General features: G+C 37.2%; 1 protein-coding gene across 1 annotated transcript in view; it reads left to right on the forward strand.

Annotated features, from left to right (window-relative positions):
• The first annotated feature begins 517 nt into the window (after window positions 1–517).
• The window catches only part of chsy3 (chondroitin sulfate synthase 3), a 48,045-nt gene continuing 33,115 nt past the window's right edge, over window positions 518–15,447 (forward strand). The window contains exons 1-2 of the mRNA XM_083568116.1: window positions 518–2,021; window positions 3,057–3,340. Coding sequence (XP_083424242.1) covers window positions 1,448–2,021; window positions 3,057–3,340 — 858 coding nt within the window. The 5' untranslated portion in view covers window positions 518–1,447. The remainder of the gene's footprint in view (window positions 2,022–3,056; window positions 3,341–15,447) is intronic.

Here is a 15,447-nt window from a genome sequence, read left to right on the forward strand (position 1 = left end):
AACGTCCTACATGCGCTGTCTCTCTAATAAACTCATTTCTAATCTGTCCATCGTCGTCACTCCCAACGAAACCCTCAACATCTTCAGCTCTGCTACCTCCAGCTCCACCTCCTGTCTTTGACTCAATGCCACTGTCTCTAAACCATACAACATCTCAGGTCTCACCACAGTCCTATAAACAGCAAAACAACAAAAAAATTATTAGTCAATTTAATCATGAAATATAGAGGCTGGAAAAAGATCATTTATTTTTATCAGCCACATCTTTTTTTTCTTTCATCTACTTAGGCAAAGATTTTTTTATTCAACATTGAGTATTTCAGGGTTTGGTCTTACAGTACAAAGAACACCATTAAGGCCAACTGAAGATGCTTTGTGAAAGAGAGTGTTCTGTTCATTAATATGTTTGAGTTCTTGAATGGGATAAAAGGAGCAATTATAACCTCAGAATGGACCAACGAAGTTCTAAGGAGCTTTTGAAGTAATGGGAGAAGCTCAACTCGTCTTCAGATCAATTAGTCAAAAAAATGGAGGTGTGGCTATGGAAGGTTTTCAGGTAGACAGACAAATAGAGCAGTTCATTCTTTCGATTTGAGTCATTATTTCTATTTGAGTTCGTCGAAAGGTAGTGGAAACGCTGAAACACAAGTTTTTTTGTTTTTTTTGTTTTTTTTGTTTAGCCAAGTGACACAGCTGAACCGGTAGCACCACGACGGCATACGTATTGTGTGTGTGTGTGTGTGTGTGTGTGTGATGTGGAGCGCTCCATTTGATTTCCTTGAAGCTGCCCGTTATTTCGGGAGGACGCTCCGCCCAACGATTGGCGAGCTGAGGTTGGGGGGAAAAAAAGTCGCCCTTCCTGGCCGGGGCTCGGGTTCCAGCTGCGGCGGTCAGCTTGGACAACGCCGGGGGGTAAAAGTGTGGAAGTCGGGGCAATCGAGCGAAGTTATTTCAGAGTGCCGAAAAGCAAACAACATGGCGAGTCGAGTGAGCGGAGGACACAGTAGGGTAGAGAGAAGAATCGGAATCGCATTGATATAGTCGCCTAACTAAGTAGTCTGAAACTGGGTTCTGTGTGTGTTGTTATTTTGTGTCGTGGATTTCCCAAGGAATGGCAACCTTTCGGTAAAACAGTAGCGCGATTGTCCGAGACGATGAAGAGTTTCCACTGCGTTGAGTCTCGTTATAACGGTTCAGACAAGTCTTCGGGTCTAAAAGGACACTTCACTAGGAAGGAAAAGGATCGCTTTCGAAGGAGCTCCATGATCATGTTTATTATATAATATTAACGACCCGGGAGAGTTGAGGATTTCGTCCGGGTGCGCGGACGGATGAAGGTTCGTGCTCGAGCACGTTCTTGGCACTATGTTGCACTGCAGTGTATTTTACTCAACCCAGCAGCGATACACCTTTTGCTTCTAAATGATTGCATGGACTTAATTTGATCATGGCATTAAGGTCTAGAAAAGCGTGGACCAATGTGATTCTGGGGATTTTGCTCGGCTTCACTGCAGCATCTTGGGTCCTGGTGCCCCGGGTTACAGAGGTCAAAAAGTGCTCACCCTACAGTGTTGGGAAAATACAAGAACCGGCAAGACCTCGGATGACAAACGACGTCTGGCCCGAGAGCCTACACAAACCATCGTCCAGCAGAGAGAGAAGCTATGAAGAGGAGGATGAGGAGCAAAGAGCGGACACGCCAATCCAGGGAGGACCCGTTCCACGTCCCAGACACTTCCTCTACGTTGGAGTCATGACCGCTAAGAAGTACCTGGATTCGAGAGCGGTGGCTGTGTTTAAAACGTGGGCACAGAGCATTCCGGGAAAGGTCGAGTTTTTCTCCAGCCACGGCTCGGACTCTGTGCCTCTACCTGTCCCGCTGCCCGTGGTCTCGTTGCCAGGGGTTGACGATTCGTACCCGCCACAGAAGAAGTCCTTCATGATGTTGAAGTACATGCACGATCACTACCTGGACAAATACGAGTGGTTCATGAGGGCTGATGATGACGTCTATATCCGAGGTGAAGAAGCTAGACAGAGTTCTGGGAAGTGGTGTGTCCTCTGCGTTTAGTGCCAGGCATGCAATTACGTAATGGCAGCCTCCCATCAAAAAGCTATGATATACTCCGTGTCCAGCTGCTGCCACCAGGACAGGCAGTAGATTTAGTTTTTACTATTTCCTGTCAAGCAAAGCTTAAACCTTAGTGAGCTATCGGAAATCCATGAAAGACCACACTAATGATTTAGAGTGGAATACTTTGTGGAATGTGGAGACCTCACCTTTCAGGCAAATACAAAAATTGGCACTTAGTTCATGCAGTGTGCAGCATTACTGCTCATTATGAAGATTACATCGTAAGCTAAAGACACAAAACCAATATATTCTAGGTTATCTAATCTCGGGTGTTTTTATATACTCTTGAAGATCTTTCTTCTATTTTATCAAGTTGTTTCAGACGTCATGTTTTTAGAGTAATTAAGTTATATGTCATGTTTTTAGGAATGCACAGTGACCTAGAGATCAGTAGGATGGACATTCCTTATATAAATATAGATTGTTCTCCAAGAACATATTTCCATGCACATATTAATCAGTGATTAAAGTTTATTAGTGTAAGTGAAATGCCATGCTCTGTCATATCGATTCTTGATTTGTAGTAAATAGAAGTGCTTGGTGTTATTGGTCCTGAGAGCTGCGATTATTTGTTTCTTAGATTGAGAAGCTTTGTGTTGATCTTTTTCTCTTTTTTTCCGTTTGTGAGTGCCATTTAACCCAATGACTGTTGGTTTCTCTCTGGAGTCGTATATATTTTTTATCGTCCGCACTTGAAATAAGGAAGAACAGAAATCTTCTCAAACTGAGAAACAAGCGAGGTGCCGGAGATGAAATGTGTGCTTTTCTTTATTAAACCTGTCGTAGACACACCCAGGTGGAAAACCATCACTTACTCTATTGGTTTCATAAAAGTAGAATGACGTCTCTTTCACTATAAAGACTGGCCAAATGTAATAACATCGTAATACATTCTTGTGTTTGTGTTTTCGGTCTGTTTTAGGTGAAAAGCTGGAGCTTTTCTTGCGTTCGCTCAACAGCAGTAAGCCAATGTATCTTGGTCAGACGGGTCTAGGCACTACTGAAGAACTGGGCAAGTTGGCGCTGGAGCCTGGGGAGAATTTTTGCATGGGTGGCCCTGGTATGATCTTTAGCCGCGAGGTGCTGCGCAAGATGGTGCCCCATATCGGCACTTGTCTGAAGGAGATGTACACAACGCACGAGGATGTAGAAGTGGGACGCTGCGTTCGGCGATTCGGGGGAACCCAGTGCGTCTGGTCATATGAGGTAAGCCATAATAATGTATGTTAGGGAGGTCAAATCAAGTTTTCTATTTCTTCTTGTATTTCGACTCGAACATACTGTATATGATCCAGAATTATTGCAACATGATGAATAAACTATAGGATGTAGTGACAATGTGATTTAACCACATTATTAGCAAATTTCCAAAAAAGTTATATTTTTTCTAAGATTGAACCCTACCACAGCTCCAGAGTTCCAGTTTCAGTCCTGATCTCAGGTTGCTCTCTGTTTGGAGTTTTCTCATTCTCTTCTTGTCTACTTCTGAATGTCCTCTGGGAAAAAAATGACCTTAGGTTGATTGGCTGCTCTAAATTTCCTCTAGATGTGAACAGGAGTGTGAATGTGCCTGTGCAGGTTGTCCTGTGCTGACCCGGTGATGGAAGTATGTAATCCGGCATTACGCCCAGTGTTCCCAGGATACTTACTTAATAGAAGCTTTATGCTCTTAGATATCCATCACTTAGACCTGTTTTAATTTAATGAAAACATTTAAGGAAATGAAGCTCCTTCATTTAACAGCCATTACCATTTAAAGCGGTTTTCATCATCGAACGCTGCAGAGTCTTCCGAAGCGTAGGAAATTCAAATCATTAAATGGAATATGGCAGAGAGGAGGTAGACATCTTATTTATCATCAAAGTATTTATATCTTGATTATATTGAAATTGCCAGACGTTTCACTGCAGCCTATATTAGCCTGCTGTGTTGGTGATGTACTGTTTGGAAGACTGTTAAATACATGGTGTGATCCAGAGCGTTCAGCTCCAATCGGCCATTTAGTCCGTCTGACTGCGTGTGCTGTCTCCATCTCAACGCCTTCTCGACCCTTTTCATTATTAATAAGCTTTAAAGGCCTAAATATAGTGAGGCTGTGGGACAATTTATCGGCTTTTCCCATAGAAGGAAACAAGCTTATCCATTTTACAATAAATAACTGCGAACAAACTATTCGAGTAGCACAGAGAACATCACAATAACTTATTTTAAGATACTCAGTGGGGTTGCAGCTTTGATTTTATAACTTTGCGAGTTCTTGTAGTCTGGAAAGTTTATAGGAATGTCCTGCATTTCTTGCATTCACAGCACTTTGGAGTCTAATTTCAGATGTACTGTGAGAGCTTACTGATAATACCTTTCATAAGTGAAATTAGTTTTTTTTTCACATATTTCCACGGATTTGTGTGACTGTTCGTTCAAAATGTTTTCAGTTTGTTTAATCCGTCCTTTTCTTGCAAACCGAAACAGCTTTTATGGTCTCAAATCCATAATGATTAAAAGCAATTCCTACAAGTTTCCCCCAGGCAGGATTGAGGCAGCCCTCTGCTGCATCCTACCCTCCTGTCCTTCAGGAGCACTGATGAGTTTCAGCAAGTCTCCACAATAATTAGAGTATCTCTTTATGCACGTGATGTTTAATTCATTGCTTGTCATGTTGGCATACTTAGTAATATAATCGCATATTTGTCCTACACGCTTTCCACTTCACATTATCGCACATGAGGGGGACTTCAAGGTTTTCACTTTAGACATTCACAAATTAAATCCTGTTCCATATTTGATTGCATTTGTGAACCCTGGAAGAATGGAGCTCTGGCCTTTTCCACAACAAAACACAAATCTGAAATATTCCCCTGAATAGAATCTGCAACTACTTCTGCTGCTAGAATAATGTGACTCACAGTGAGAGCTTTTGCAGTCTGCAGTGATAAAGTGAACCCATGGGCATTGTTTGCTTTCACATCAGAGATTTTCAGGATTTTCTTGCTTGTTCATGTAAATCTAGGCAGCTCCTGCCTACACTGTTAATAAGGAACAAACAACATCGTTGTGTGCATAAAAATCACCGTGCTGCATTGCAAAATACAAGCACGCATTGGTCTTGGAAAAACGCAATCCCTCCTACGAATACGAGATCATGGAAATCACCTACAAAAATTCTAAATGTATTTATATTCAGATTTCAATCAGAATTTAGTTTTCTAAATAAATTTTGTGCCATGCCTCTGGAAACAATACAAAAAGAGTTAGGAATGTCAGCACTGTCAGTATGCTCTTTACAACTCTCCCAGGAAGCATGAAAGCCTACAAACATGGCTGCCATAGACTGCAATTCCCATCACGCACACACAAACACACACACACACACACACACACACAAACACACACACACACACACACACACACACACACACACACACACACACACACACACACACACACACACACACATACATACATACATACATACATATATATACCGGTACGTATATGTGTGTTCGAGTGTGCATGTGATGGGAATTGCAGTATATCATTGTTATTGTTATTGCTTTTCTGGTTTTGATCTTTCTCTTGTTTCCTTTGTGGTTACTGACAGTAGTTCTGTCGACTGCAGTGTGTTTGTTGATTGCCTGCTCTCACCTCTGATCACATTAACGACATTGCCAGCCTTTGTTAGATTTGTCTTCCAGTTCTAAAATAAAGCATTGTAACCTGCACCTGCAATTGACTCAGAACATGGTTTAATATCTGAGATCTTGCATGACAGTTAAAAAAAAATTCTTTTTATGATATACCAGCCCTGAGTCACACCTTTGCTCTTTCTGTTTGTTCCAACCTATATACTAATTTTCAGTACGGACATGCACAAAACACTGGTTCCTTTTTATATATATATATATATATATATATATATATATATATATATATATATATATATATATATATATATATATATATATATATATATTAGGGTTGTATATATATATAGTGTGTTTATATATATTAGGGTTGTAATGGTACAGAAAATTCGCGGTTCTGTACCTACCTCGGTTCACGGTTCGGTTTTCGGTTTTGGTATGGTTGATGAAAGAAATGCAAAGCATGAATTTGCTTGTCATTTTTTATTAACATGGTTTATTTTTATTAACATTTGTAAACATCAACAATTTACATTTTAAAAACAATTTAAATTAAAATGCTTGGTTAAATCATATCTAAAATAATATTTTATAATATTATTTACAAATAAAGTAGAATAAATCAAATGAATGCAATACTCTTTTATTATATGGATTTTCTCCTTTTAAGAGAAATTCTTGACGTTGGACATAAAACGTTAAAGAATCCATAGCGCTAGTGTTAGCTGCTAGCCACTTCCTGGTTAGTGGCTATTGCTAGCGCTATGGATTCTTCATGCATGCGCAAAACAAATCTTATTTCCGCCACAGTGACACTGCGCTCCAAAAACTCCAAAAACTTATTTTTAATACCCCCTGTTGTGTTTGTTTTAAGTTTATAAGTTTAATAATAATAATAATAATAATAAAAAAAATATATATATATATATATATATATATATATATATATATATATATATATATATATATATATATATATATATATATATATATATTAGGGTTGTCGATCAAATACAATTTTTAATCGGGTCATAAGTTAATTAGTTAGTTAATTAATTAGTAGATTAATCACAATGTAATTGCAAGATTTTTTTTCCTTTTTTTAAATGTACCTTAAATTAATAAAGTTAAAGTTTTTAATACTCTAATTAACATGGGCATTTACAATTATTTATGCTTTATGCAAATTTATGTTTTTATTAGTGAAACCAAACTCAACATAGAGCATCAGGACAACATATTCTTGTAAATCTTGTAAATTCTTTAAAGTAATAATGGTGTTTTAAACTCGGTAAATCATCAGGACACCAAAGGGAACTTTTGCTATGTTTCCACACGGATGGTTTTATTTGCCGGATGTGCGCATCATGGCAGATTTTGGTGCTTGATTTGAGACTTGCCACATCAGTAAAACAAATGTTTAGTTATGCTTAAATGCTTAAAACTTTTTTTTCGGTGGAGTAAATTTTTTTTATATCTGAGTAAAGAAACAACGCCGTGATTACATCTGTGTTGTGTTTCAAGGTTTTAATTTTGCCTCTTTAATATTTATTTATTTCTGTTTTTAATAAAAATGGCCAAACAGCAATTCGAGCTGTATTAATTAAAGCGAAAATTAATTTGGGTTAACACGTTATTAATGAGTTAGTTTTGACACACAGTATCTCACAAAAGTGAGTACACCCCTCACATTTCAGCAACTATTTTAGTATATCTTTGAAAGGGACAAGACTATAGAAATTACATTTGGATTTACTTTACAGTAGTCAATGTGCAGCTTGTATAGCAGTACAGATTTACTCTCCTCTGAAAATAACTTTACATACAGCCTTTATTGTCAAAATATCTGCTAACAAAAGTAAGTACACCCTGAATGATAGCAGCTGTATGTCATGTAACCTTATATAAGCCATGAAAATCTTGTATACAAGCTTTTTTAGATTTATCGATTTAGATTTTTAATAAAAATGATAATAGAAATGTGCGCTGCATTAATTTTATATATATCCTGCATACTAATGCACCAAAAATACATAAATATGCATTACAGCATAATAATGAAGATAATAATGCAGCACATTAATATTAATGGACTGTGTCGCGCTGCACTTTTTCGAACCACAATACTCGTATAGAAATATACCATAATATAGTATGGCTATAGCTACTGATTTTATTTTCTGTTTAACACTTACAATAGAAAATAAATCAATAATAATAAATCCTCAAGACATTTCAAATATGTCAGAAATAAATCTCTTAAATCGGACTGACGTGTATATTTGAGGTCTAATTCACAATTGTAAAACATTCTTTGTATTCAGGTACTTAACGATTTAACTCGTTCTGCTGCATTGGGCCGTCTGCTCTGTACCACACGCCAGCGCTCATAAAACATGATTCAAGCCTTTAAAATCGCACTACAGTTTCAGGACCGTAACCCAGGCGACAGTGATCATTCCATAATACTGGTTCTGCTGAGTTTGTATTGAGCTGAGCTGAGACTGGGGGTGTGTAATCACAAGAACAACATTTTTGCTCTGTACTTACTCCTACAACTTCTCATACTTTTCCAGACAAACTGACAAACCGTTTTGACGCAGGGGGCCAAATGTAAATGGAAAACAAGAGAGTACAAATTGTGTTTGTGAAAGGTTTTGCTTCACACTGGTGAATATCCGTTCAACTGACGACGCTTGTAAGATTGCGATCAGGAAGTTAGGCAAGGTTGAGGGTCAGAAATGGGCAGATTACAAAGGCAACTCTGTTTTAATTGCCAGATTGGTAAGTAATCTTACTGTACATCATCACATGGAAATAGTATTAGTAGGCTTATCTGCTAAACGTCTGTTTCCTCTTAATAGTTTGTCTTCATAACGCCTGAGAGATGGTTTTCTTACCACTGCAACATCTGGCTTGCTCACTAGGGCCCAAATGTCTGTGATGCTGCTTTTTTTTCCGAATGCCTCATTGCCTACTGATTTAAAGTGCTAGAAAAAAATGCATCAAATTAAACTCTAGAAAAGCTGCACAACAGGATAGTTGATGTTCAATTTGTAGATTTGTATTAATGTCCATATAATGAGAAGAAATATATTTATGCTACTAGAACGAAAATCATCCCAGTTGCTAGATTTTGCAATGTAGATTCGATGAAGTCTCACTCAGACTCAGCCTTTATCTATCAATCTCTGAACATAAGTGTCTATCTATCTATCTATCTATCTATCTATCTATCTATCTATCTATCTATCTATCTATCTATCTATCTATCTATCTATCTATCTATCTATCTATCTATCTATCTATCTATCTATCTATTTGTGTGTCTGACTGTCTGTCTGTCTGTCTGTCTGTTTATTATAATTATTTGTATTAACTTTTTTTTTATTCCAATGTTTCTCATTTCTGATATATATATATATATATATATATATATATATATATATATATATATATATATATATATATATATATATATATATATATAGTTCAGGTCAATTCAATAAATTTTTATTTGTATACCGCTTTTAATAATGTACATTGTTTTAAAGCAGCTTTGCACAGATAAATAAGAATATCTAAGATTGTATTTCTGTAGTTGACAAGGAAAAACCTCCTGAGATGCCACGAGGAAGAACCCATCCTCATTTAGGTGGCACAGAATGTCCGTTCATGACATTTGTTAAGGTGTGAAGTTATGATTCAATTCAGTTCAATCTAACGCATGTCAATTCATGGCATGTAAAACATTTTTTAATAAATGACCAGCTGATAAAATTAAGTGCAGTATAATTATGGTAATATGACATGCGGTGTGTTATTAACTTACTCTGACGTGTTGGAGAGGGAAAACAGAAGCTAGTTGCAGAAACACCTGTTAATAGCTGCTATAACTTAAACAATAACAGGAACAAACTTGTTCCACCACATTAATCCTAACTGCTATGTATAAAAGGGACATGGTGCAATATTAAATAAAACCACCCCAGCATGGATTATTTTTCCATAACAGCCGTCCATCATTCATTTCACATAATGCATGTCTATAAACTGAGTGCTTTGGAAGAAACTTGGAAACTTTTCAAGGCACAAAGTGACCATAGGTACGAAAAGGACGCTGTATGTAGTCAGGCACATATGGAAATCGACAAAGTTATTGTAATTTCAGCAGTGTTATTAGAGTTCAAATGAAATAGGTAAAATATTATCTCATGCTGCAGACTTTAAATTCAATCATATTTAAATCCAACTTGGAATTATTGCACTTTTTATATGTGGCACCAAAAATAATTGGACAAGCTAAAATGATCATAAATCAAATCATTTTTATTTTTCATACTTGGCTGTAGATCCTTTGCAGTCAATATGTGCCTGAGGTCTGGAACACATAGACATCACCAGATGCTGTTTTTTGTCCTGCTGCTTTGATCAGCTTTTACTTCATAATTCAAATTCAAGGGCAGGTACTATATGTTAGAAGACGAGTTGGCAGGCTTCAGATTACATGCACTTCTTTGCCTCCTTCATTCCTCTTTTTCTTCCCTAATACTTTCATTCAAGTTTTTATAAAAAGATTTTATTTTAATTCTGCAAACTGTTATCTGGTCTTCCTGTTGTTGAGTCCTACCAGTGGTTTACATTTTGTCATAAAACCCCTATTTACACTCATGAAGTCTTCTCTTTGCTGTTGACTTGACTGATGCATCGGATTCATCTTTTAGGCTCTTTGCTGTTGCTGACTCTTTGTTTTTGCTGTTGCTTACTCTTTGTTTTTAAGGTTGTTTTTTCCAGCATAATGATCAGTTAAATGATCAACTTCAATGGCACTAACAGCTCTTTGGACTTTATACCGAGAGTGTATCCGAATGCAAACATTCCCTTCAAATTGAATAATGAAAACTGGTCATGGAACAGCTAAGGAGCCAATGGTTTGGTTACTTTTGGCCCTTAAACAAAAACGGGGACAATGTATATAAAAAACTGGTGGTAGATTTCTAACAATTGGGTTGCACTCAAGCATAAATGATGCCATTTTTTTCTCTGATGAAATGTTAAAGTGTGTGAAAGTGGTCATTAAAGCAGTTAGTCTTGCTTCAGAGGTTATCATTGTCATTTCTTCCAGAAAATACTGTAGCCTTGTTTATTTTTATGGTAATATTTTAAATTCTAGATGTAGCAAAAGCAAGTCCAGGCAAAGCTCTTTTTTTTTTTTTTTTTTTTTTTTTTTTTAATCTTTTTCCTCTATTGTATTTTTCTCTGCTTGGACAGCACTGGGATAAAATGTAAGACTCACTATTGCCTGCATTTATCACACCAGGGCTGTGTTTAATCTGTGTTTTGTTGGGCTGAGTTCTAAAAGCTGTGCTCACTTCTTATGAGCTGAATACTAAAACTATAGCTGTTTCATTAGGGCAGAATGCAAGCTGTCATTATTTTGAACTGTTGTTATGTGATTACGAAGCGAGAATTGTTTATGTCAGCACTTAGTCACTGCCTATTCTGGCTGAGTTTTGGACTAAGATTGGCTGCAAACCTCAGAAAAGGACAGCCAAGACCGGTCATTCAACTTGTTCTGCTTATTTCTGCTTCTCAGTTGATTATTATGCATAGATTTGCATAGATATTATGCAAAATCGTGCATTTGTGAATGGATTTACCGAAGAGAATGCCATGCAGTTTTGCATTCTCATTCTGAAAAGTAAACGTAGTTTGTTCATTAAACAGATGTTTGGTTGATGTGCATAGTGAAGCTGGCGATGGGTTTCAGAGCCATTTGTTTGCTATAGTTACGGACAGTGGTGGACGAGTTAAAGTAGAAATACAGTAGGTAAAATATGACTCCAGTCAAAGTAAAAGTTTGCTTTAAAACATTTACTTGAGTAAAAGTACATAGGTATTTGCCCTTAAATGCACTTATGTATCCAAAGTACTATGATTTATAATGGCTATAATGTCCTATTAACATCATTTGTCACAAGACTCTTTGCTTAATCAGCTCAGTTTATGTGATAAGACTCTCATGTTACTCTTAGCACTTTAATCTATCAATAGAATGATGCAAATTATTCAAACACTGATTGATATCTATTAAAAATATCTGTTATAAACTTCATATTAATGTGAGACACATTCCATTTAAACATACTGTAGCTACACCATACAAGCAAAGCTTTGTGGGCACTTGACCATAACCACATAAGTACTTTTTGACATTCCATTCCAGCTTTAGTCTCCTTTAGCTGCTATAATACTGTCTACACTTCTGGGAGGGCTTTTCATTACATTTTCAAGTGTGGCGGTGTGGATTTGTGTTTATTCAGCCAAAAGAGCATTAGTGAGGTCACTTGACAATGAGACAACAATGTTTATTGAGGAGGCCTGGCACGTAGTTGATCTTCTAGTTCATCTCAAAAGTGTTTATTGGGATTGAAGTCAGGACTTCGTGCAGGCTGCTTGACTTCTATGATCTCCACCATGGCAATTAATGTCTTTTTAGACATTGGTGTGTAAATTTTTATTATGGAACATGTCTGAATTTTTTAGTTTCAAGTAAAATTGTAATGCTACAGCATATTAAACCATTCCATACAACTGTCTGGTTCCAAGTTTGGGGAAACAGTTTGAGAAAAGAACTAAGTATGGGTGATGGTCAGGTGTCTACATACTTTTGGCTGTATAGTGAACATAGTAAAACTGTAAGGATTGTTTTCCTAATTCTTTGACCACCAATCATCTTTACTAATTAAAAGCTAATCCCTGCCACAAACACTGTCTGGGCTATAGATTTGTCCATTCCTGGTAAGACAGATTTGCAATCATGAGAAGAAAAAAAGGAACACCCAAAAGGCATTGTACCTTTCATCGAAGAACAAGGCGCCAAGTTCTACCAGATGGCCAATTTAAAACAGCACATGCATAGCTATCAACGCAATGATGTATTCTCTGGTCATTTAATGCTGTGCTGTAATTAGATCTTCAAACGTGTGAGGATTGCTTTCAAGGTCCTTTAGTCAGCAAGTGATGGGCTCTTATCCTGTGACATAAATGAACTGAGAAGGATGTGGAAATGGACTGCATTAGCACTACATTGCTGTCAGTTCAGTCTAGAATAAGTTAGAATAAGTTGCATTTTTTTTAGCTGATATATAACAAATTTCCTAAAGCGAGTTTAATAGTTGTGTAAAAAAACTTACATTTCCAGTACAATTTCCAGAATAAATATATCTTGTTAGCCAAACTACTAGCAAGCAGCAGGGCATTGTATACCTTTCTGCCAAAATAAGTAAGTTTTTGTTGCCTGTGTTAACTGCTTCAGGAGCATCGACTTTCTCCGTTTAGTATAATGTGCCGTATCGATTGAGGAAAAAACGAACAATTTGAGAGAAACCCCTTCTTTCCCGCTCCTTTTTTACCACCCACCTCCCGTTCTGGGAACGCCACTGAATGTGCTAATCTTGCCATCTGCCCTAAAACGAGAGCCAACTATACACGCCAGAATGATGAAGCATCATGTCCACATGTCAAGCGTTGGACTTCAAGGTCTTTACTGTCTCCTTCTGCGTCCTTTCAGATGCTTTCCTGGCAGTCCTGCGAAACAAAGGTTTCGAAAAACGATTATGCGCACATGAATAGCCTGGTGCACTTCACAAATTCAAGGTTACAGCTGTGATCATATGTGTTATGTTCTGATGCGATCATGGGACTGCTACCGCTTAATAGGAGCTTGACTGCTTCGTAAAAAAACAGCTGCTGGGAGTCCAGAGGAACGACGACAAATAAATTGGTTGAAAGTGTGGGGGAAAAAAAAGTATAGAAAAGTTAAAGCCATTTTGATTGCTGTGTGAAGCAGTTTCACAATGCTGAATGTCTGCTGTAAGGAGCAATATCAATAACTTCACTGGTTACCTCAGTAAAATGATGAGGCCCCGTGTTGTAATAAAAAAAAATAGCTGACATTGTGCTGGCAGGAGTCTTCCATATGGTTTCCATATGGTACAAATGTCAATCGTCAGGCAAATGTCCTTGTGTGCAATTAGCCTGCTTGCTTAATTCAATTAGGCAGAGTACCAGTATTTTACCTTTAAGTCATTATTCGAGTTCATATAGCACAAGCATCACCGCCTGCCTTTTTAGAAATGCTGAAAGCTTCCAGGCTAATGTGTGAATCCCGTGCCCCATTAGAGAAGCACTGAACGGAGTCCGAATAATTTGTCTTTCAGTGCAAAGTGTCACGTACTGGGCTCTCAGCACATTTAGTACCATGCACCACAGAAGCACATTCCACAAATCAGTTCTCAAATGACAGCCCAGTGCTGATCAGGGCCAAAAGTATCAAATCAGTTCTATGTTTATAGTACATACCGTTTGCAAATATGTGTAGTAGAATTCTCAGTGGACGTCGGTGTGGTGTGGCGTGGTGTGGTGTAGCGCTTTGTAAATACATGCAGAATATCACTACATAAGCATTTACACTGGGGTTCCTGTGCTTGAGTGGCAAACCTGTTGTGAGTCACAAAAGGTGCAGTGTGTTAGCATGGCTGTGCTGAAAGCCCTGACAGATGGCATGGTGAGAAAGCATGGTATTCATGTCTGTACGTATGTGTATATACAGTCTTGTCTAAGACCATAGATCAAATAGATCATATCATATCAGCTTTTATTTCTTGATATTTAAAAGTAAATATTTTAAACAACTTCCACCTTTTTTTAACCCATCCATTTTTCAAGAGATCTAAAATATTGGAACATGTGACTAACAGGTGTTTCTTGTTGCTCATGTCTGCATGGCCATATTTAGGGTCGATGCTATTCTTATCACGATGCATAGCCAACAATACGACACATTAAAAATACTTTTGAAGCAAGTAATGATAATGAACACACTACGATGTGATGCAATTCCGTATGGTACAGAAAGTTGACTTTTATTTCTTTCTTTATTTCCCTTTCACAAGCACGGCTTTGTAGTGCAAAAAAAAGAAAAAAGAAAAGAAAAAAGTAAATAAAACCAGACGTTCTTTTCCTGTTCTGTCTTCAGTAAAACACAGCTCTACCTCTGCTATGTTAATCTCTATTCTATGTGACTCTCAGGACACGCCTCAGTCTCCGTAGTGTTGTGATTCGTCATATTTACGCAGCAGCAGTGGCGCTAAGAGAACGATCTTGAGAAACAGTTTAACGAGGAGAAATCAATCTACATAGAAAATATCGGTCACATTCTAAATAATACAAGTATAGCTATCCCTACTCTCCTGACAAATTGATGACTGTCACTTAGGAATTGAAAGCTAAAATTCTGGACTGAAAATTCTCAAATTAATTTTTTAATCTCGAATCCAATGTCTATTGTGTAGTTTCGAACTTTATTTGTCATATGTACAGATTTCAGTAACAGTGTACAATGAAATTAAGTGAGGCTCCAGGCACACTATAGCAAACTACTGCATATATTGAACATTAAACAGATAAGCAGAAGTGGAAAAAGCGGGAAAAAAGGAAAGAAAAAGTAATAATGAGGTTAAGAAAGTTATTAAGATCTACAAGTGTATGAATTGTATATATACTTTTATATTCGTATAGCAAAAGAAAAGTCACAGCCTTGTTGTTTTGATAAGTTTGGAAGGCACTGCATATAAAGTACATAGATGTATGTCTTAAAGACTTTCAATT

This window comes from Silurus aristotelis (genome assembly GCF_946808225.1).
Source record: "Silurus aristotelis genome assembly, chromosome: 18".
In the NCBI taxonomy this organism is placed as follows: Eukaryota; Metazoa; Chordata; class Actinopteri; order Siluriformes; family Siluridae; genus Silurus; species Silurus aristotelis.